Genomic DNA, 21,647 nt, shown 5'->3' on the forward strand with positions numbered 1-21,647 from the left:
CGGAGCTGTTGCTCGTCATAAAAAGGTAGCTGTAGGAAAGTGCTTTTTTCTTCAGCTCCATCTGCAACGTGAGCATGAAGGTTGACATTTTCCAGGCATGATCTCTGCCTCGAGGAGAATTGGATGGGATGCTAAAAATCCCCTCACGTGTTTGACTCAAGACAAATGCAGTTGAAACCCTCATGCTCCGGGGCACAGGCCAACCTGCAACTACATTAGAAATAATATTTGCTGTCCTGTAAATATAGGATATTTCTTAGGGATGTGTAGCACTGGCTTCAGTGACGTCTGGGATGCTCTCTCAGATGCACCTTGGATGCAGTTCTGTTCTTTCCCAAAGAAATAAAAATATTTTAAAACATGCTGTTGGTAAAAAGTTCTAACCACGATGTTTTGCCAAAGGAAAGAAGCCACGTCAGGGTTTGAAATAAAAAGCTTGACGCAGGCAAAGCATCAAATCCTCTGCTGAGGTAAAAGGCAAGTGTGAGTCTTGAATGCTAAAAGCAAGATGGGATTGTAAAAGGGCCGCTGGTGCATCTCTGGGGTGTCTCCCCGCCCGGCATCAAAGCACACATCCTCAAAGAAGCCGAGGCAGCGCCGCTCTCGCCGATACTGTTGGTGCTGTTACAGAGGGTGGTGTTAAAATCTTGCAGGCAGAGATAGGGCAAATCCCCCGGGAGCCGTGGTGATTGCACAGGGGTGCCTCCGCGCCTTGATCCTGCAGTGAGAGGGTCTGTGATGAGCGGTGCGGTGCTCTGATGTTTCACATGCCTCAAATTCTGTCCTCGGATTAAACACGGTGTGAACTGCATGCCGGCTGATTCGCGGGGGATGTGATCTGTATAAGCACCCATATTTATCTACATGTGCTATCACTGGGGTGCTGTGGAGAACCACAGACGTTTCTCCCTGGCTCTCGGGTCTCTCCTGTTCAGCACAAGGCTCCCTTGCGTGCCCCCGTCCTGCTCCGTCCCTGCATGAATCCCTCCCGTAAAAAAATTCCCAGCAGTGTCTGAAGGCCTGTTTGGATCTTTTATAACCCTTTCATTAAGAAAGGATTAATTCCATCATCTCCATCAGTGTGACATCTGCATTGTCATTTCCCAGTTTGCCAATTTCTGACTTTGTGGTGCTATGGACCACCCGCAGGGACACTGACCCTCTTCATCCCCAGGCTGTGACATCCCACATCCTTCGAAGCCCCGAATGTGTCCCACACAGCTGAAGCATTGCCAGCAACGAAAACTTCAAACACTGGGTTTTTGGTGGGCCAGGCCATAAATGTCCCTGCAGCCCCTTTTAGCGCTGGCACAATTCCAACACTGTAATGCCAGGTTTTGGTCTGTTGGGATCGTTCACCATTAGGGCCTCCTTTTCTCAGCCCATCGGCTGGGTTAGTGCCATAGTCAGGAATTACAGAGCGATGAAATCTCCACGGATTAGTGCTAGATACTTGCAGGTGATTTAGCTTTTTAATCTAACCGAAGTAGTATCAGCAGGAATTTCAACATGAGAGTCAGTTTTTAGCATAATCTGATGGTCTCTTTATAGCTCTGTACACCAAAATCTGCTTGAGGATGGAAACATGGCCAGCGGTGTCGTGGTGCTGGTGCACGGTTCCTCGCCAGACAGCCTCACCCCACCCTCTCCCCAGCACTAAACTGCTTTAAGCTGCAGAATATTTTTATCATCTAGGTAGAGTTCAGGTACATTAAAGACACAACAGCAGCCCTCTTGTGAATTTGGGCAGGATTCAGCCCAGGGGTGGGTCCTCTTTCCCCACACAACCGTCCGAAGAGCTCATTCCTGGAGAGCACAGTTAATCCCCTGCAGGGAAATTAAGAGGTCGTGGGGACGCCTGCTTGCACACCCGAACGTCTCAAGGCAGCCCCTGTCCTAGAATCCCCTCTGCAGCTCTGTTCTTTGGAAATTTTGGGGTGTGCAGATGGCAAACCTGCAGAAATAATAATAATTCGCAGCTTTTCTTCTGGCAACAGGTGTTTATGGGCTTGATCCTGCCTGGAACTTAAATGAAGTTCTTTCTACCCAAAAAGTCTTTGCACTTTTTTTGTACCTAAACCTCACCTTTTGCCCCTGGTTATCGCACTGAAACAACCTGAGTTGGTGCACGTAAATTTGTGAGATTCCGTGTTGCTCACCCAAAAGTCTGTGGCAAGGTGGTGGTTGCTGAGCTCCAGGAGCTAGGGACAAGCCCAGCTCTGGGGTGGTGCTGGTGGCTCACGTTGCTGACTTATAGATAGCCTCACGCTTTTGCCTTTTAAATAAAATGAAAATTGTTTTGGTTTAAAATAGCTCATAGAAGAGATTAACTCCGTAGTATAATCGCTTCCAGCCTGTGTAGCCGTGCTTGTATCATCCCGGGCTGTTCAGGAGGTAAATTGATCTGCAGGGAGCAATCCGAAATACCTGATTCAATGAAGAGTTTGCACATAAACAGCCTTAGTGTAAAACAGTGAAAATCATGTTTACAATGAACACAAATTGACAATTAGAAAAGAGACCAGCAGGGTTTATTATCATTTTTTTGTCACTTCATTAAGAGAAATCTTATTTTGACGCATGGTTATTTTGTTTTGTCCTCAGTTTAATGTATGAAGATGACTGCTTTCAGCTGCTGACGTGTCTCTACCGAGATTAATTAGAAATATACTGGGGTTGTATAAATTAATGATTTTTTTTTCTGTAAATGGACGACACAGAATGCTTAGCACCTCAGAGCCAGACTTCTGAAATGGAGTTTTTCTGGGAAACAGTAAAAAATCTGTTTATTGATATTAAGCAGTTTAAGGGAGCAAAAGAAATCTGTGAACATCTGCTTCTTGTTTTTATCTTATTTTATCACGTTAACGTGTAAATGTGTTCACCTGACAGCGCGCTGTGTTTAAATGCCAACATTTGTGAAGATACCGGTTCTTATCTGTTACCTGTGTTGGTTTTAAGTTTTAAACAATGATGCAAACAGCTACATTTTGGAAACCTTGATGAGGTACAAAAGCATTGATCTCACTTTATGGATGGGAAGCACAACCCTGAGAAATAAATAGGTCCAAAAGGTAAAGGCGAAGCCGCACGGGCTGTGTTGGGATGGACACAGATCAGGCACTTCTTGCACGTCTTGGTGGGTTTTTTTGGTGATTTTGTGGCTTCAGATGAAAACTTTAACTCTGGTTCACGTTATAGTGACATTTAACGAGTATAATTCATGCAGATTGATCCTTGGACATTGAAATGAATGGTTTTGCACTGGGGAGAGAGTCAAGCAGCCGGCTTGGCACTTATGGAAGGAGAGCAGCATCGGCCCTGATTTTAAGTGCCTGAAGGTGCCTGTTTTGTCAGAGGGGACAGGGCAGCTCTGGCAGGGTATTTCTGAGTCCAATCGGATGCCTATCATCAGGCGACACCCATCGTGTGAACAACCAACTTAAATATGTAGTTCTCCTCTCCCAAATGAATTTGGAAAAACAAACAAAAGAACCCTTACCCACGTGCAATTAAACAGCAGCCTCCTTTAGGTGCTCTTTGCCTGGAGCCTCTTCTTTAGGCTGCTTGCCTTCAAAAAGTAGCCAAAGCTTGGCAAGGCTTTAGCCTAAACACACGTGAATCTTAGGAGTAATTAGCTGTTCGCATTCATCAAGACAAAAATAAACGCGGGGCTGGTTGTCAATGAGGCAGCAGAGCTGCAGGACTGAGCTGTTGTGTGGGCAAGGAAGGCTGCCCCTGAGGAAGCCTAACAGTGGGGTTTGTGCTGCAAAAAGAGTAGATGCTGCTGTGCCCAGGGACAGATGGCAGAGAAATTAGTGGAGAATTTGGGCCTGGAGTGGTATTTACCATGGCTAAGTGAAAATGACGTATTTCAGTGGATTTATGTGATAAGTATTAGCGAGTACATCCACAAGCACAGCGCGCCTGGGGCTCAGGAGTAGGCAGGATGGAATTGTGTTTCAGGGTTTGGAATAGCAGTAGGAATCTGCACAGTTGTGGCAAGTGAGAGGATAGTGAGTTATATGTTAATATATCAACAGTCCTACTCTTTCAAGTCAAGCAGTATGAGGGAAAATGTATGGATTGCATTTAAAGCTTGATATGAACAGCTGTAAATCAAACGAGACACCGAGTTCAGATTCTGAACCAAACGAATCCATAAGAATTAATTGTTTGTGCAAGTCAGGTGTGGGTTTTTATGTGGTATTTCATTGTTAAACCGTGTTTATAAATTATATTGCTAAGTTTATAAATTTCTGAAATTATTCTCTGAAAAGGTTGTAACTGTGATGCCAATCGAAAGATATTTGGAGCACTGATAAAGTTTCTTCCTTAATCATTTCTAGTCTTTCTGGAATTGCATATTCTAATACAACATTGTACATAATTTTTAATACTCTTTATAATTATAAATGGCTTTTAACAGTATGAGCCAAGACATTATAGCTTAAATGTTCTTTTAGAAGTAGTAAGCAGAAGTAGTATCATTAAACTAAATTCCATCTCTGATTTATGTGCATGTGGAAAATATGATGAGCATCAGTTTTGGCACTTGCGTTGCACAACTTCGTGTATAGCAGCATGTATGCAAGCAATTCTTTCTTTGTTAGTCATTTTGTTTGTAATTTCTTCCTTCAAGCTACTTTGACAAGCTACTCAGAAAATGTGGAACGCACAAAGTATGGAGGGGAGAGCAGTAAAGAGCTTGGATCTGGAGGAAACCTGAAACCCTGGCAGTCCCAGAAGTCCAGCATGGACTCCTGCTTGTATCGCGTGGATGAGAACATGACGGCCTCAACCTACAGCTTGAACAAGATCCCGGAAAGGAACCTGGAGACGGTCTTGTCCCAGTCAGTGCAGTCTATTCCTCTTTACCTTATGCCACGGCCAAATTCAGTAGCAGGTAAGAAATAAACATTTTTGCATTTATGTCATTATTGAAATCAGAGACACAGCATATACATACCGCAGCCTTTCTCATGTTATCATTACCCACAGAGGAGTCTCCTTTTTGTAGTCGTTATCATTAAGTGTGACAAAAATTGTCTGTCCGTTTGACTTATTACTTCTACATGGAAAATTTCTGTGGGGAAAACTGTTTCTGATGTAGTTTAACGGTTATTTCAGTAATCTGTGGTGTCATTTTTACAAAATTGTGCAACTGTAAGATTAGTGGAGAGTATATTTATTAAAATAAAAATAATTCTTTTTTATCATTACAATGCAAATATAAATATAAAATGCTCAGGTTTAAAGTACTGCATAATTCCAGGACAGTCATTTATACTCTTTCGAAGGAATCTTGGTAAGAAAAATCAGGTGTCTGATCTTCTCTGATGATCAAAAGAACTTCAGAGTTAAGAGAATTATGAAAAGTTTCCTGCAGAAAAGTTGCTGTGGATCCAATCTCTTGATGGGACTTTGTGCTGCCTGCATTAGCACACGTGTGCATCCACTAACTCAGCTTTTGCAGCATCTGGGATTTGCTAATGACTGAGCTTTTTCTTTTGGCACAGCATCAAAATTTTCTTCATTTAATTTCATAGCCACTATTTGAAAGATCCTTAAATGATGCTGTGACATAGCTTGGTAATGTCTTAACAATCTGCTAAGTTCATCCCTCAAGTTGGTAACAGCAGGAACAAGAGATAGGATCAAAAATACTAAAGCTTTACTGAAAAGCTTCTTGCCTGGAATTATTTTTCCTTGCTCAGCTATTTTTTTCTTCCTGGGTAACTTTTTGGGGGTTAAAAATTACATTCAGATGGTCTGCATGTCTGGCTATATAGACATGCGGAGAAACCTTTATCTTTTTGTAGAGTCCCGGAAGGATTCTCCTTAGAAATATTAGTCCAAAAATTCTGAACTGCAAAGAGCCCAGGGGACTGTTGGTTAAAATAGCATTGCTGGTCCACCCAGGCTGTGTTGCATAACTAGATTAAATTTCCTTTTTAATCCCACTTTGGAAAATCAAAGGCCTGAAAGCAATTCAGAAATGAGGTTTTTTAGATGCTGAAATGCGAAGCCCCTAAGCGTGGTGGTTAAACAACACGTGCCATGTGCTTAAACCTGAAAGAATAAACGCATGGGATTTCAGATCAGAAAGAGATGATAAAAATGAAAGCAGGAAACTCCACTTGCGAAGCTTCATTATTTAGGCTTTGGGTTCACTTCTTAGAAGTGATGTGCCGACACCTGCAGAAGAAACCAGGGCTGGTTACTATACACTTAAATACCTGGGTTTCAGTAGAAAACCATTTAGCAAAGTTCAGGAACGCCCTTTCCTTCTGTATCTTTGCGCTTTTTAAAATATGTCAGCTAGCACACGTACCCCAGAATAAACAGTTGTAGGAATAGCTATGGAAAAGAGGACAAGATTTGGCTGAACCTTTTGTCATTGACTGCCCAAATGTTATTTTCTCTAATTTTACTGCCCGAAGAGTCAACCTGCTCTGTCTGCAAACTCCACCATCCTGCGTGAGCGCCTCACCTTGTGCAGCCAGGTGATGGCCATGGCCAGCAGACTAATCTGACTGAAAATGAACCCTCCAGAAAACACACACATTAATTTTGAGCCACAGGTTCATTAGTGTGGGGGCTGAAGGCAGAGCACCTGGCAGCGGATGGAGCAGAGAGCAGCCTGTAGGTGGTTGTAGCAGGGTGGTTTTCCACACTGTAAGCTAAGGATGAAGCCACACCTTTGCTAGCACTCACTGTTCTTCTTTGTTGGTGTTTTGCAACACAGCCAAACAGTCTATTTATACACAAACAGTCTGTTCCATTGCACGGCTGCACTTACACCTTGTGCCTTTTTTCTTTTTTTTCTGCAGTTTTCTTAAACTGCTCCTTGTATATCTTCCAAAATGGAACAAAAACGTTCATTTCTGTGCCGGGCTTACAAATGCAGTCAGTGTTGTGTATGAATCCCTCCAGCTCACAAATGGAAGCCGTTCTCCCAACATGTATTGATCCAGTCTTGCACTTAGTTGCATAATACGTCTTCAGAAGCAATTAAAAGCAATTTATTGCAAACACTTTCTCGTGGAAAAACCCTGGAGTACCTTAAAATGCCAAAGCGGGATGTTTGTAGAGATGGGAGGTTTGGTAGAGCACTTCTGGGTCTTGGTAAATCACTCCGATCCCTGGGTTGCTGTGTATGCGATGTGATTTTTTTAAGTTGTGGGAACAGTGGGAGCACTTCCTTTGCGTGAGCTCAGTTGGGGCACATATGGTGACCACCACTCAGTGAATTACTGCACGGAGCATAAAAGTTGCCGGGCAATTTTATGGTTTGAAGCCAGAAGCAGCTGTGAAGGGCACCGCTGTTGTGCTGGGCAGCCAGCATTTCACAGTACTTAATTGAAAGAGAAAGGAGAGCTGGGGTGCGAGAGGGAGGGGGCAAATTGTCCTGAGCTCAGTCGTGGGAGAGCTGAAAGGGCTCAGGGTCACACACAACTCACAGACAATAAATTGCTCGCAGCTTGGCTACGAGTTAAAATACCACTAATAAATTAGAAGAAAATTAAACAAAACGTGAGCATGGAGTCATAGCATTAATACCATGCTTGCAGGGGGAAAAAAAAGCTAAGGAAATTCAGGGACCAGAGCTGCTGATTCTTTTCTCTTAATATCAGACATTAACGGCTCTTAGTTATGTTTTAATTATTGCCACCATACCCCAGAGCCCTGCACCGTCAGCTGGTGTGGTCCAGCCACCAGCCAGTCCTCCCTGCCTTCTGCTTCCACCAAGTCTTCTCGGAGCTAAATATGCAGCTCAGCTCCTAAAATTGTTTTCCTGCACCATTCTCAAACAAATGTGGAGAGAAACCCAGCTCTGCCTCCAGAAAGTCTCAGTATTCCTATTTTCTGCTAACAAATACCTCTGTGATATGGCTCAAACCCACTAAAATATATTTTGTTTGTTTGGCTGACGTTGTATTATGCTGTATTAAATTAATGTTAAAAAAATAAGAGAAAAGCCAATTAAAAATGTTCTTTGTTGTAATTAGGGAAAGCCCCTTCACTTCCTACATAGAGGGAAGCTCCCCTATAGGGAGCATTTTGAGAGGTATCAGTACCTCTCCAGAGCATGACCTTGCAGTACAAAGCAACCTGCCTCCATTCTTCCAGTATTAACAGCAATTTTTCTAGCTGTGTGGCATTCACAAAGCATAATTGAGTAATCACCAGTTCTAATTGAAACCCCAAATCTCAAAGCTAAAATGAAAAAAAGTTAAAGAAGAAGAAGGAAAGGAACAGAGTGGAGCCGTGTACAGAACCAGTTCAAGGTAACGAGTGAGCACGTTAGGGGTGATAAGATGGAAAAATTTCTGTTCATTGCCAAAGGATACAAAGCTGATCTGGTTATCCTTTGTGATCAGAGTGCTGACAGCAACAGCAAATTGCCAAGGAAGTGATTGTAATCCCCTTTTCTGCTGTGTTTACCTGCTCTGTAAAGTGCTCTTCACTTCTGTACGGTGCGGAGCACTTTGCCCATCTGCAGAGATTGTGTGCTCTGTTTTACTGTGGGAAATGGGAAAGGGCTGCAAGCATTCAGAGGTTGGGATCCAAGAAAAACACGTATAAAAATAATCCCAGGTCTTCCAACAATTCTTTAAAACTCGGTTTTACAGTTCAGAGCCATGTGAATCCATTGGCTTTGCAGTTTTATTGTTCCCAGAAACTGAAAGCTGCAACTGTATTTTCCTCCTACCCTCTTCCAGGCAAATAAGCACAATAACTCATTTTATATGCTTCCAACATTTCTAACAGTAATCATCAGAAGACACTTGACATTGGCACTGGGCATTCAGGTTTCTGAATGAACACAAAGGCCTCAGCACCGTTTGCAGCTCATGTACACGACAAGCGTCTCATTCTGCTTCCATTACCCGTGAAATGAAACATGAAATCTTGAGTTCTGCAGACCCCGCGTGTGGTTTATAAGGTCTGCTTCAGTGTTAACAGGGAATTAAAATGACCTTTTATAATACTAGTTCCTCTCTTTTTCCTCTCGGAGAATATAAAATAACAGCAAATATATTATTAGCTATTAGCTTAAGCTTTCTAACGGATAAGGAATTTAATCTGTAAAGGTGAGGGCAGGGTTTGCGTAAACGCCCGTCCGTGAGGTCTGTGAGAGCACAGCGAGCGGTGGTTATCTCAGGAAGCATCCTGTGTCTGGCAGCTGCTCCTCTTGGGATGCTTCTGGCAGAGATGTGAGCGCACAGCAGCCCTGCCTGCGCCACGAGGGGGAAAAGCACAAACCAGGGGCACGGGAAAGTCATAAAAGCTGACTTAAATGTTTCTTAACATTGAAATACATTCGTGTTTTCCTCTGTCCTGTGCTGTCCCTGGAGGAGGCCGGAGAGGTCTCACGAGCAGGGCGAGCGTGATGCTTGGAGGGTCTGCAAAACCTCAGCCAGACCCTGGGAGACCACACTCAGGAAGAAGCACAGCAGAAACTTTTTAAGAATACCTCTTGCTCCACCCAAGGGAAAGAATTGATACCAAAAGGACTGAGAAAGAAGGCAACATGCTGCAACACAGGGAAAGGAAGCTCTAATTAGATCTGCTGTAGTGTGCTTGCTTTTCCACAAGCCCTGCAATGTGTTGCACTATAGCAAAAATTTGTGCTTTTTTTACTTTTGTTATTGGGTTGGTATTCTCTGAATTAGATACAACTCTTCCTATAAATCATTCCAAAGAGAGAGATGAAACAAAGATGCCTCGGATAAAACCCCAAACTTCGTGTTATCCTAATTGTGCTTGACTGCTTCTTGATAACTTAGGCCAGATATCTAGCCAAAAATGATGTCATTTATTCTGAAGCAAATTTATTAGTACAGCTGAAAGGAAACTGAATTTGGGGTAAATGGAGAGGACCTTACCTTGCAGCAGTGCACCCTGACATCAGCCACAGCAAGCTGAGCCCCTTGACTCAGCTGGGAGCAGCGGTTCCCTCCCACTCTCCCTTTTTCCCCAAAAAGACCCAATCCTCGAAGTCCACCAGGCATCTGGGCTGCCAAGTAGCACTTCCAAGTCAGGTTGCCTTCTGTTTATTAGTCAAAAAGTTCAGTTAAGCTGAATTGTCTTCCACTAGTTGTGTGCCACTTCCTTGGAAGAATTGCATCAGCAGCACGCTGAGGACTTTTGCTTTTTTCTCCCTTGTGTCCTTGTATCTGCAATCATTCTGTCTTATTGCACCGAAGAAACCTCACAATCGAGGGAAGCTTTCAAGAGTTTAATATGATATTTTATAAGTTCAATTTATCTTGCATAATTTTTTGATGTACTGAAGCATATTCTCTAGAAAAATGACTTCTCGTTTCTCTGGCCGTAGGCCTCTTTAATTATTCCTCAGTTCTAAATCAGAGGGATAAATCTCAGTTCATCGGCGGGGTGGTTGGACTGACACTTACAAGAAGGAGCCACGGTAAAGCCTGAAATGGATGTGGTGTTTAACCACCACTTGTAGTGCATGAGTCTCTTTGGAGGTGGCTGTAGAGAATGATGATGAAGGTAGGACAGAGCCTGGCTTGGGCTGCCGAGGAGGAACCCCCCAGTTCTCGTAGGAGCAGCAGTAAATCGGGCAGTTAGCTCTTCTCTGGCAGCGCACAGCACTTAGCATCTGGGCTTCACTTGTCTCTTAATCGCCATTTCACAGACAGGATAGAGGCTGAAATGCAGACTCCCTAGATAAATAAAACAATAAACCATGCCAGCTGGCATGCTGTTCTCCCCAGGAGATGGAACAACTGTTCTTCCAGGGAGCTGCGCGCCTATTGCAGTGCCTCAAAGCGCGCAGTTGTTTGCTGCAGAAGCTCCTTGCTGCCCATCGGGGCACGAGGAACACCGTGGAGCAGTGTCCTGGTGTGGGGCAAACTCAGGAGAAGGTCTCCTGATTCACAGTGAAAGACTGGTAACCGTGTTTGTACAGACCTGAGTTACTGGATGAGGAACGACTGGATAGACCCAAAGTCTTCTAACCAAGGTCCACATCCTAGAAAAAGAATGCAACTTTTAAAGATTTTCAGTTCTTTGCCTTAAAAAAGCTTTTTAATTACACAAGTCAGTAAGTGCTGGCACAGTTACGTCAGAAACCATCCAAATCCCAACGTGGCTAACCATCCTTTTAGCTGCTAGCTGGTGTGATCGGAGGCCAGAAACCACTGTGAAGGGATGTCTGTCTCCCAAATCAGGCTCTGCGTTAACAACTGGCGGGAGCAGTTGCCCCTAATACAGACTCCAAAAACCTGGCTTCATGTTGAAAACCATTTCCTATATTTAAGAAAGAAAATCCTACAGCCCAGAAGTAAGCTGTAAGGAAAGGATGGGCCTGATGTGTGTGAGACACTTGGCTCTTTATCTAATAACTGTGGCTTTTATGTAGGAGATGAAATATCACCAAATTCCATTCATCTGAAGCTATGCTAAAAGCGATTATTGAGGACTTAAAAAGGAGGAGAAAAAAAAAAAAAGAAAAAAGATGAACAACAGAAACCCTTAAAAGCAGCCTTTTCAGAACAACAAAAAACCTAAAACTGTCAATATGGCAAAGTAAAAACTATAGCAATGCTGGTTTTTAGCCTCTGTTTTACAAAAAGCAATGTGTCGAGCAGGGAGATGCTGTGCTTGGTTAGACCAGCTGATACCATTTGGAAAACTGGGCTTGACAACCTGTGCGTACTCTCAAGAATTTTCTCTTGAAGTTTTAGATGATCACTGTGATTAATGATTTAAATCTGCACATGAGCTACGAAGCTGAGTCTAGTTGACACTTCTGAAACAATCGACTAAAACCAGTTCTAAAAATGTTGTGAGTCAAGTACGATTCGGGCAATACAGATTGTGTAAGGCATATGTTATGTGCCTCTTGAGAATAACAATTTGGCATTTGAAATCCTGTACAATTAGCAGGAGGCTCTATACTGTGTTAGCATGGCAAGTCTCAGTTCTTGGCCATGCAACATGTTTATAGTGTAGGATTTTCTCAGCGTGCACAAGATGGGCTTGTATGAGGGTGTTTTCCTGGAGACTGCAAGTCAAAAATAATTGCTGATAACCATATTATGACACTGATTCTCAATTTGAAGAGAAATGTGAATTTTCAAAGGGAAAGTTGATTTTTTTGTTGTTGTTGATGAATAATTGGAGAGAAAATGATTGTAGGTTTTAAGTCATTACATAAATCGAAAAAAGGAGCTTTTATCAGTGCGTTGCTACATCGAATGATCTTGTATAAAGAGATGAAATTACCAGGAAGATGAGTGTTTCTGGCTATCCATGATGGCTCAGTGCTCGGTAGAACAAATGTGGGACTGGTGCAGGGCTGGATACAGGATTTGGAGGGCGGACGTGCTGTTCTTTGGCAGCTGCTGTCCGTACGTATGTAAGAGTAGAAGGAGTTGGTGGTGAAGCACACGCACAGTTGTGCTCACTGCAGGTGCCCCGATCCCCTCGCATCACGTCCCAGTGGGGTAATTTTATTTTCCTTCCCTTTTCTTTTCATTCTCCCGCCTGCCCCCAAGGAACAGGAGCAGCTTCAACAGGGTAACTTGAACTGAATTCATGAGAATGTTTAGCAGAATTTGGTAAAGGAAAAGCTTGATGCCTTCACAAAGAAACAGAGGTTCTTTCAGCCAGCAAGTTTGTTTATTGTATGCGCTGGAGCCTTGGCGCAGCAAAACTGCTGAGCTGCGTGTGTAAGGCATTAATAACTCCCATTCAAGTGTGGAAGATATGCCTAGGCAGGATGATAATCCTTAACTCAATTTAATGGTCTGCATAAGCTTAATGCAGTGTCATTTACAAATATAAAAGAAAAGCATTCAGACTTTGATTATTTTTTATTAAAAAAAAAAAGTCTCCTTTGCCTGAATATTGCCTTTCTCAGTTCTCTCAGGATCAACCAGGGTTGTTCCCGGTGTGGTTTTTCAGCACATCCGAAATGTACAAGTCAGTCTGAGTCAAGGCCAGCTGGTTTTTGTCTTCTTGTTTGACAAGTGACTGAAGTGAAAAGAGCCTTTTATTTGGAAAGGAAGGATTATGTGCTCAGGCCCTGCCTTGCGATAGCACAGGCCGCACAGCGGTGTGGAGGATGAAGGCCAGGGTTGCCTCAGGTTTGCCTTTGGCTCCTGTGGTAGCATCTGCTGTTCCCCTATAGCCACCCTGGCTCATTTACACAGCAAAAAGTGGGCATTAAGGACACATTTTCATCCCAAAGGCATGTTCTGCTGGCTTGTGGGCCTTAGCACAAGTGGGGCTTGAACCTGCAAGCAGGTGGCGGTGGGTTCGGTGCTTACAGCACATCACTGGTGTCTGCTCCAAATCCACGTCTCCTAAATGCTCAGCTTCAGCTCTAATTAATGCCCCACAGGGAGCTCCTAACCAACTTTAGAGGGGTAAAAGGGCACTAAGGATTTCTAAAACCGGACTCTGATGCTTTAGCTCCTCGTTTTTTATCATTCCTGTTGTTTACCTTTTGTCCTCTCTGTCTCTTTTATTTTATTTTTTTTTAAATCTGTAAGCAGAGTTATAAGAGTTATAATCTAGAAATAGAATTATAAATAATAGAGTATTATTTTAAGAACAGCATTTAAAATCACTGGCCCTTCTCTCTACCCTGTTACAATCTCTCAATCTTAGTTTTTGACTGCAGCAAGATCCTGTAAAGATAGGCATGTGGTAATTAGGGATTGTGTGGAAAAAATGCTTCTCCTCACTTAGAAATATTCTGCCTTTTGGTTTCGTTCAGTTGGTGCATCTTGTGTCACAAGGAGGAAGGATTCAAAGTCCGGTGCTGAGCACTGCTCTAGAGAGCGATATCAAAATATTTACTCACTTCACAGCAAAGAATTCACATCAGCTTCACAGGCAGTCTTTGAAGAAGTCATTCAATTAATTATTTCAATTTAAAATAGTAATCTTGTTCTGGTAAGTGACCAAATACTAAAGAAGTGAATGAAATGTAAGTTGCAGTTGTTTCATTTATCGTTCACTTATTCCCACTGAGACCTTCTTTCTGCTACAAAACCCTAATGAAATTATCAAAAAAGAAAAAATAAAAGGGATCAGATACAGAGTGCTGAACAACTGAGTATTGAGCAGAGTGATTGCCTTTGGTAAGTGTTTATTGGGAATTTTGGAAGTGGTTATCAGAACAAGGACAGACCTGCTGGTCTGCAAAGGCTTTTTTATTTCTAAGTTTTCTGGTTATAAATGCACATCATATTCCCTTGCAGTGGAGTTCTCATTCCTTCATTTTATAATATTCTGTAAATTACTTGACTGAAAAGTGCTGTGACATGGCAAAACGCTTTCTAAATAGTAGGTAAATTCATGTGCAAATGTTCTAATTTTGTTTTGTTTAAAGCACGTTTTCTCCTGTCTTCCAATCATCATGTATCCCTGTATAAAAAAGCAATTACTGTTTCTTGTACTGATTAATGCAGCTCGGTGGCAAATGTAATGTGAGATGTTCCCCTCTGATAAGGTCCAGAGGCATTTCTCATCAATCCGCGAGATTCCCTTTCCTATTTCTTCTCATATTGAAATTTTGAAAACATTTGTAGTCATTGAGAAAAAGTGTTATGTCAGGAACAGATCTGTGAAATGATCGCTGTGAAAGTCACATATTGATAGGAAGTGCTGTAGGTGAGGTCATGCTCGAAGCCAGGGGATTGGGAGCTAAATACCTGCAAAATCAGTTTGTACCCAGTTCTTCTCACCATTTGCTGGGTTTCCACGTAATGCCCTGGGGGTCACTGCCTGTAGCCATGTCCCACAGCAGCAGCCCAGCCACCCAGAGGTGTGTGCCCAGCTGGCATGGGGACAACCTGTCTGCAGTGCTTGGGCTGAAAAATGGAAGAAAAAATCCCTTGCACTGTGTTATCTGCCAGTTTCCAAGAGGAACAGATAAAGTTTCTAGCTGCCATTTCTCTTCCTTATTCATGTAGTGATGGCACCTTCAGCAGAGACCAATAAATTATTCCTGTTTAATCTAACATTGTACAGAAAGCTAAATTCTCCCATGAGCAAATAACTTTGGAAGAGTAAAGTTATCTTCTTTAGTTCAGATAACATTTTTCTCATTTACTTGTGTGTTTTTGCTGGTCTGTTGAAGGTTTAATTTTTCCTCCACTCATTCTGGCTTTATGAACACCTAGATGTTAATATCCTAACTAAGAAGCTCTGAAATAATTGAGGGTTGTGGACTGTGGCATAAAATGCATTATTGAGTCGTCTTTTATGCAGTAGGAAATGCTGACTACCTTTGTCAAAGTTTGTAGACATGCAGTTGAGTAAGTTTTGTGATTGGGTGAGCTTAGATCCAGTATAAGCATCTCCACTTGTCTTTTTTGTTTACGAACCTCAACAGGAGACCAAACCAGAGCAAACCCCAATGGGGCGTGAGAAAACGTTACCAAAACACTTCTTTATTCGCAGCTACGGGAAATTAGGCTTGCCTCATCGCAGCTTCATTGACTCGATGTAGATACAACTGTGTATGATTGGCTTAAAGGAAAAATGAGTGGGGCAGGTGGGATCTCAAAGCTGGGTGTGATGGAGTCCTTTGCTTTCTCGTGCAGCCACCAGCTCGGCCCACCTGGAGGACCTGGCGTACCTGGACGAGCAGAGGCACACTCCCCTGCGGACGTCCCTCCGCATGCCGCGGCAGAGCGTGGCTGGCGCCCGCGCACAGCAGGACCTGCGAGGTAGGAGCGGGCTGGAGGCTCGTGGCCTCCGTGGGGGCTCTGGGGGGGGGATCTCATGTTGCAGCTGCTGGATTCAATGGTTTGCAAGCGAAAACGTCAGAGTGGGGCTCTCCTGCAGTGTCCTCTTCTGTGGCGTGGCCAAATCAGGAAGAAAAATGTGTAGCAAACCAAGTACTCGTGTCTTGTGTCTGGCGGTGGTTGGCTGGATGCTGCCTTGCTGTTCCTAAAACAGTGCCACGATCAGTGAAGTGCCGCTGGAGGAACGTTTTGAGGGTGTTTTTCTGGGCTGAGTAGATGTCTGGTTTGCCAGATACACGCTTCGTGTAGTCTTGCTGTAAAGATGCATCCCGACCACTGTCCAGCAAACACTGATGACAGAGGTCCATCCCGCCCGCCCCAGACATTTCTCTAATTGTCCTTTCTGGAAGAGCATGTGCTTTGATTTTGGAGCCCTGAACTGTGTTTCAGTTGGAAATCCAGTTGGCATCCCCCAATCTGCGTTACCCTATGCATTTAATGCTGTATCACATATGGGGATTCCTGCAAAATGTCTCCAGATTCCTCTCTCTGATTGCTCCCCTAACAGTGCTCCCTGTCGCTGAGCACTGGGGCTAACACAGAGCTTTGATAGTTTTTGAAAAATGAGAAAGCTTGATGGAATACTTCTATTATTCTTTATTTCTTGAACAAAGGCACAAGCTGCAGCCCCCCTTTGCAATTTAGGGCGTGCCCATGCAGCGGGAGCCCAGTGCAGTGCGTGGAGACACCACCCCAAAGCATCCCTGCTACGGCCACTCACAATGCTGCCATTCAGGCGGTCCTCTCACTGCTGAAAGGCCTTTTGAGAGGGGAAAGTTTTGTGGTTCTTCCTGGCAAATTCCACAGAAAGACATTAGCAATGAGAAGAAGCACCAGGGCTGACATTTGGGGGTTTTATTTCCAGACCACTCCGGTCAGATCTGGCACTGCCATAGCACTGTATGTCCTTGAGGCTTCATCCCACCACACAGCTTCCATCCCTCTTTTAATCTGAGCACTTCCATTGTTTTTTATCCTCAAACAGTTGTTCTGGTAATGGTGGTGGCTCTGCACGTGCAGCAAATCACCCGGTTAAGGCTTCATCCCCATCAGTAAATGGCCAAGAGAGCTCGGGGCTCCTCTCTGACCCCCTTGGCTTCTGGTGGTCTGAGGATGAAACTGTAAATCCTATTCCTGGCTCTTTTGGGAGAATTTTGGGTTGCAGCTGTGCCTGGGAGGCAGGGAGAGCGGTTTCTGTTGGCAGTCCGTGCAGCTCCCCCTTTCTTTGGGTCTCCTTTGGGAACACGGCCGCCGTCCTTGGGTGAGGACACGGGAGGCAGCTGGCTGGGTTTAGCTCAGCAGCACCGCAGGCAGGACCTGGGGTAGAGTTGGGATTTCTACAAAGCACGTAAGCCCCTGACTGCAAGAAAAAAAGTGTTGTGTTTTTTGATTTTTGATTATTTTTTTTTTTTGTCGTTTTGGATCGCAGTCTGTAATGAAATCACATTGGCTGGTAAGGCAGTTATAAAAATGTATTAGCAGGCAGTAAGTGAAGAAAGCAAACTTTGACAGACAAAATTTCCATATGTTCAAGCAGAAGAGCTTGCCAAGCCTTCGTAATTTGCAGTGATTGCATCCAAAACATTAAAGTTTATTGTAGGAACAGAATCAAATTGTTTTCCAGACACACTTTTGAAAAACATGTAGCACTACATATTTTCTTTCTCCTTTTCTTATTTTTTTTCCTTTTTTTTGCTAAGGTTGCATGAGAATAGCAGCAGCGTGTCAGGTTTTTGGAACTTGTTGCTGATGCTAGTTGAGGAGCTGTGCTATTTTTAAAAAGAGGTGGGGAGGGAGAGAAGAGGATGTGAAAAAAAAATCAAGGCATCACTATTTGGAAATATTTTCATTTCAATAAATATCTGTGCCCCCTCACCCAGTACTCAGTGGTCCAGATATTATTGTGAAATTGCATTGATCTGGGCTGTTAGAATCACCAGCACTTTGTTCCAACTGGAAATGCTAAACTTGGGCTTAACTTTAATATCTCTGGTCTTGGCACTCTGTTGAAATAATGAAGCAATTACTGGCCCAGGATCTGGCGGCATAGATTACAGCCCACTTATTTTGTTCCTGGTGTTTAAGAATCCCAGTGCAGAGCAATTAAATGGGGGACTGCCCTAGCTATTTGCGCCTGTTAAATCAGTTATTTTAACCAGGTGAGGAATTTTGAGGTGTAATCCCAAAAGCTAAGAGCATTACAAGCACTTTTACTGGTGGCAGGTTTTTAATAGGATGGCGAATGCTCGTCTTGGTTTTACTATTTCGAGCCATCAGAATCTGAAGCCATTCTGGGTTGTTGTAACCTGAAGTACAAGATGATAGTTATGATGTACCTTGGAGCAGAAGCCAGATGGCAACCAAATTACATGGGATTAGAACATCCCAACTGTTGCCATCAGGATATATTTATTTTTTCCTCCAAGAGGAAAGTGTCTGTGCTGATGCGGTGGGAGAAGAATCTTGTTGGGTAGGGGAGGAGAGGCTGGTGAAAGTGTTCAAACCCAACCACTACAATGGAAAAGGACTGTTGGCTAATGTAGGCCATATGGCAATAGCATGTTTTCCTTAAAATTTCTTCTATAATTTTCTGTGTTGTTGTTTTTTTTGTTTGTTTTTTTTTTTTTTTTCCTCTTGGTGTCTCTTTCATGCTGTAGCCTTTTGGGTAAGTTAAAAAACAGTTTAGCCTTTTCAGGCACGCAGTCCATGAAAAATAGGCACTGCTTTCGTGGTGATGGATGTAGACACTTAAGATGACACTTGGAAGAAGCTGCAGTCTGAAGCAAGGAAAGGAAATAAACATTTGACTAATTTATGGGTTCCTATTTAACGAAGGGCACGGTAGATGCTGATTGATACCGTGTTATTCAGAACCGCATTTCATTGTAATAAATAGTGAAGCACTTCTTGCCTGGGCTTCCTCTCCACATATTGGCGATATCCACGCCATGCATCTTCGTCCTGGATGGGCTTTCTTTGGACAGCAAGATACATCTTCCACTGGGGAAAGTAACATGAGAACAGAAATGCTTCTAGAGCAAAATATCAAAGTAGTGAGCTGTGGATGCCGATTGCCAATGTAGCTGAGAAAAAATCCTGGTTAAAGAGAGAAGAGTCTGTAAAAAGACGTAATTTCTGAACAGGCAGTTGAGATTCTTTCAACAAGCTAAGATAAGTAAAAATTCACATGGTGTAGCAGAGAATGACCTGTGTGTTAAAGCAGGATGGGCCTTTGTCTGACTTTGTCCTGCTTGTCTTCAGCCCAGTGGCTTCTTTAAATCGTGCCCATAATACAGCCAACCTCACTGGGATTTAATTGATGCTTTCAGATGCAAAAAAGAGCCAGGACAGGTATGGTAGACAGCGTTTGAGCTTGGGGTTAGAATATATTGTTCGGGCTGTACCAAAGCTTGCACAGCATTTTATCAGCTCTATTATATGGTGAGAAAATTCCACACTGCCAGACCTTGCACTGCGTTCCTCTACACACATCTATAGGAGTAGGGCTTTAATTTACCTTAAGATGTTATCTGAAGTTCTGGGTATTTCTGCGATACTCTGGCTTAAGTTCTATTAAAATATTTGATTAAAAATGAATATAAATCCCAGCAAGTTTTAGGGATGAAAAGGCAGCTTATTCACAAGTGCCTCAATACTGTTTCAATAAATTGCCTCAGACACTTTCAATGAGTGCCTCAATAAAGCCAAGTGCCTCAATACAGTTTGTCCAGAATATGTGCACACATCCTCACCCAATATTTCTGAACCATCTTCTCCTCTTTTATAGAGTCCTCTTTATGGGTTTATCCTTTACTCAAGGTCTGCCCCGAATGCTGAGGCTACAGTGCAGCCTCCCTTCTCTCTGCGTTTCCTTCCCTCGTGATCCATGACATGTTTCTTTACCAGTCTTTACTTTGTTCATTCCTTCGTTAGAAGCCGAGCTTTTAAGATGAAAGAATTGTTTATTCTTTTACGAAGTGGAGCCGGTCGAGGTCGCGCTTGGGAGCTCAGCAGAGCCCCACGTTTCATCCCCTGGGAGCTGCACAGCCCGAAAGGAGCACGGCCACGTGCCTCTGCCTCGTCCTCTGCCCGGGGACCGCCGGCTGCTGAGGCTCGTAAAATAAATAGTAACAGGGGGGGAGGGTTTTGGAGCGGCTCAGCAGACAGCATCAGGAATTAATGAGGATCTGGCGCATAGCTTGCAATTAGTCAATGACAGTTTTAAATAATTCATAACCCTTTTAGACGATCCAGCTAGGAAAATGTTGATGCTGCTTTCTTCTTTCAAAGCAAATGCGTTGGCTGGAAGGAGCGGTTTGAAGCAGGTATTTGCAGGGCAGCAGCTTGAAGGAATGTGCACGGCAGCACTGAGAGCCGCCAACCCTGCTCCACGACGCAGCTCAGCACAGTCAAACAAAATATCTGGGTCTTCTCCTGGCATGTGGGCTTGATTTTGGTGGCTGGTGGCACAGGAAGCGTATTCTCAGCACTGATGTGCAAAGGAACCTGGCGCCGAGTGTTTAGTTAATGGCAAGAGGCTTACCAACATCCCTGCCTTCCATCAGCCCCGCGATTGTGAAGCCTGGGAGTGATAAAGGTCTCGCCAGGCTGCCAGAAGGAGTTTGCTCCCCTGTGGTCAGCAATCAGTGGTGTTGGTAGGTCTGCAGGAAAGTTGGATATTGGCAGATGAGTGGGTATGTCTCTTCTCTGGCTTTTGTTAAGCCTGTTTTAGGACTGCATATACCAGGTGACATCCAAGGTGTATATATGCACGTCCAATCTTTAGGATGCCCTTTGTCTGTTTGGGGTGTAGTGGTCGAAGGTGTAGTCGTCACCCAGCCTCATACCCATTCTTACCTCTGGAAAGAAATCAAGATTTGAATCTGTTTCCACCGTGTACAGCAGGAGCCTGTTGGATCCCACAGCTTACATATTTACTCAGTCTTGTCTTTGCGTTACCCCTGGGACCGTTTGGTACCTGTTAGACATCTGCTTTCAGAAGAAATTATCATGTATTACCGCTCTCTAACACAACACACTGCGTATACATGCACACGTGAGGTAAAGCTGTAGCTTAGCAAGCACAAGTCTTAGCTCGATGTTTTTTAAGAGGAATCTCGATTATTATTTTTATTTCATCTCCTATATATAGCATGGGTGGTGGAAGGTGAACAAAAATCTTTCCCATCAGAGGCAATGCTGAAACAGGTCCTTTACATCAGCCAGCCCCCTTCACCGGCTGCTCCTGGCCCCGTGCAGCATTGCCATTGCCCCTGCACTGTGCCATTACCCCTGCATCGTGCCATCCCCTGGCATCGAGCCCCCCAGCCCGGAGCTGGGGCCGAGCCGTGGGGTCCCACCAGCTCCAGCCACCCGCTGGCTCGTCCCCTGCCAGCACCAGGAGCTCCCTTCTCCAGCACCCTCCGTGCCAGCGAGTCCCGCTGCGCTCGCGTGCCAGCCCCGGAGCTCCCCCCGCTCCCAAACCATCCCCACCCCAACACAACAAATCTCCGCGTTTCCTCGCTGACGTAAACTTCAAGCACGCTCGTTGCTTGCAAATGGGAATAAAAATACAGCTCCTGCCTGCAGTATTAAAAAAAATAAAAATAAATCCAAATGCTTAACAACTTAACCACAAGCTGTTTTCCATAAGGGGGTGGGTCTGAGGAGCGGGTGGGATGGGAGCGGGGGCGAGCTGTCAGGGTGCTGGGGCAGAGGCTGCAGGGTGCGAAGGCAGAGCCTCGCAGGATGGGCAGCAGGTCCTGTGCTGCTGAAACGTGGGAGGAGGAAGGGGAGGGATGAGTCGGGGGATTCTCGAGGCAGCGGGCGCCTGGGTCATTCATAGCTTGC

At 44.1% G+C, this 21,647-nt stretch overlaps 1 protein-coding gene across 15 annotated transcripts in view; it reads left to right on the plus strand.

Annotated features, from left to right (window-relative positions):
• The window catches only part of TANC2 (tetratricopeptide repeat, ankyrin repeat and coiled-coil containing 2), a 280,392-nt gene that overhangs the window by 184,608 nt on the left and 74,137 nt on the right, over positions 1-21,647 (plus strand). For all 15 annotated transcript variants that reach the window (XM_084496021.1, XM_084496023.1, XM_084496015.1 and 12 more), the window contains 2 exons: positions 4,643-4,906; positions 15,594-15,719. In XM_084496021.1, coding sequence (XP_084352147.1) covers positions 4,643-4,906; positions 15,594-15,719 — 390 coding nt within the window. The remainder of the gene's footprint in view (positions 1-4,642; positions 4,907-15,593; positions 15,720-21,647) is intronic.

This window comes from Aythya ferina (assembly GCF_964211825.1).
Source record: "Aythya ferina genome assembly, chromosome: 23".
Classification (NCBI taxonomy): Eukaryota; Metazoa; Chordata; class Aves; order Anseriformes; family Anatidae; genus Aythya; species Aythya ferina.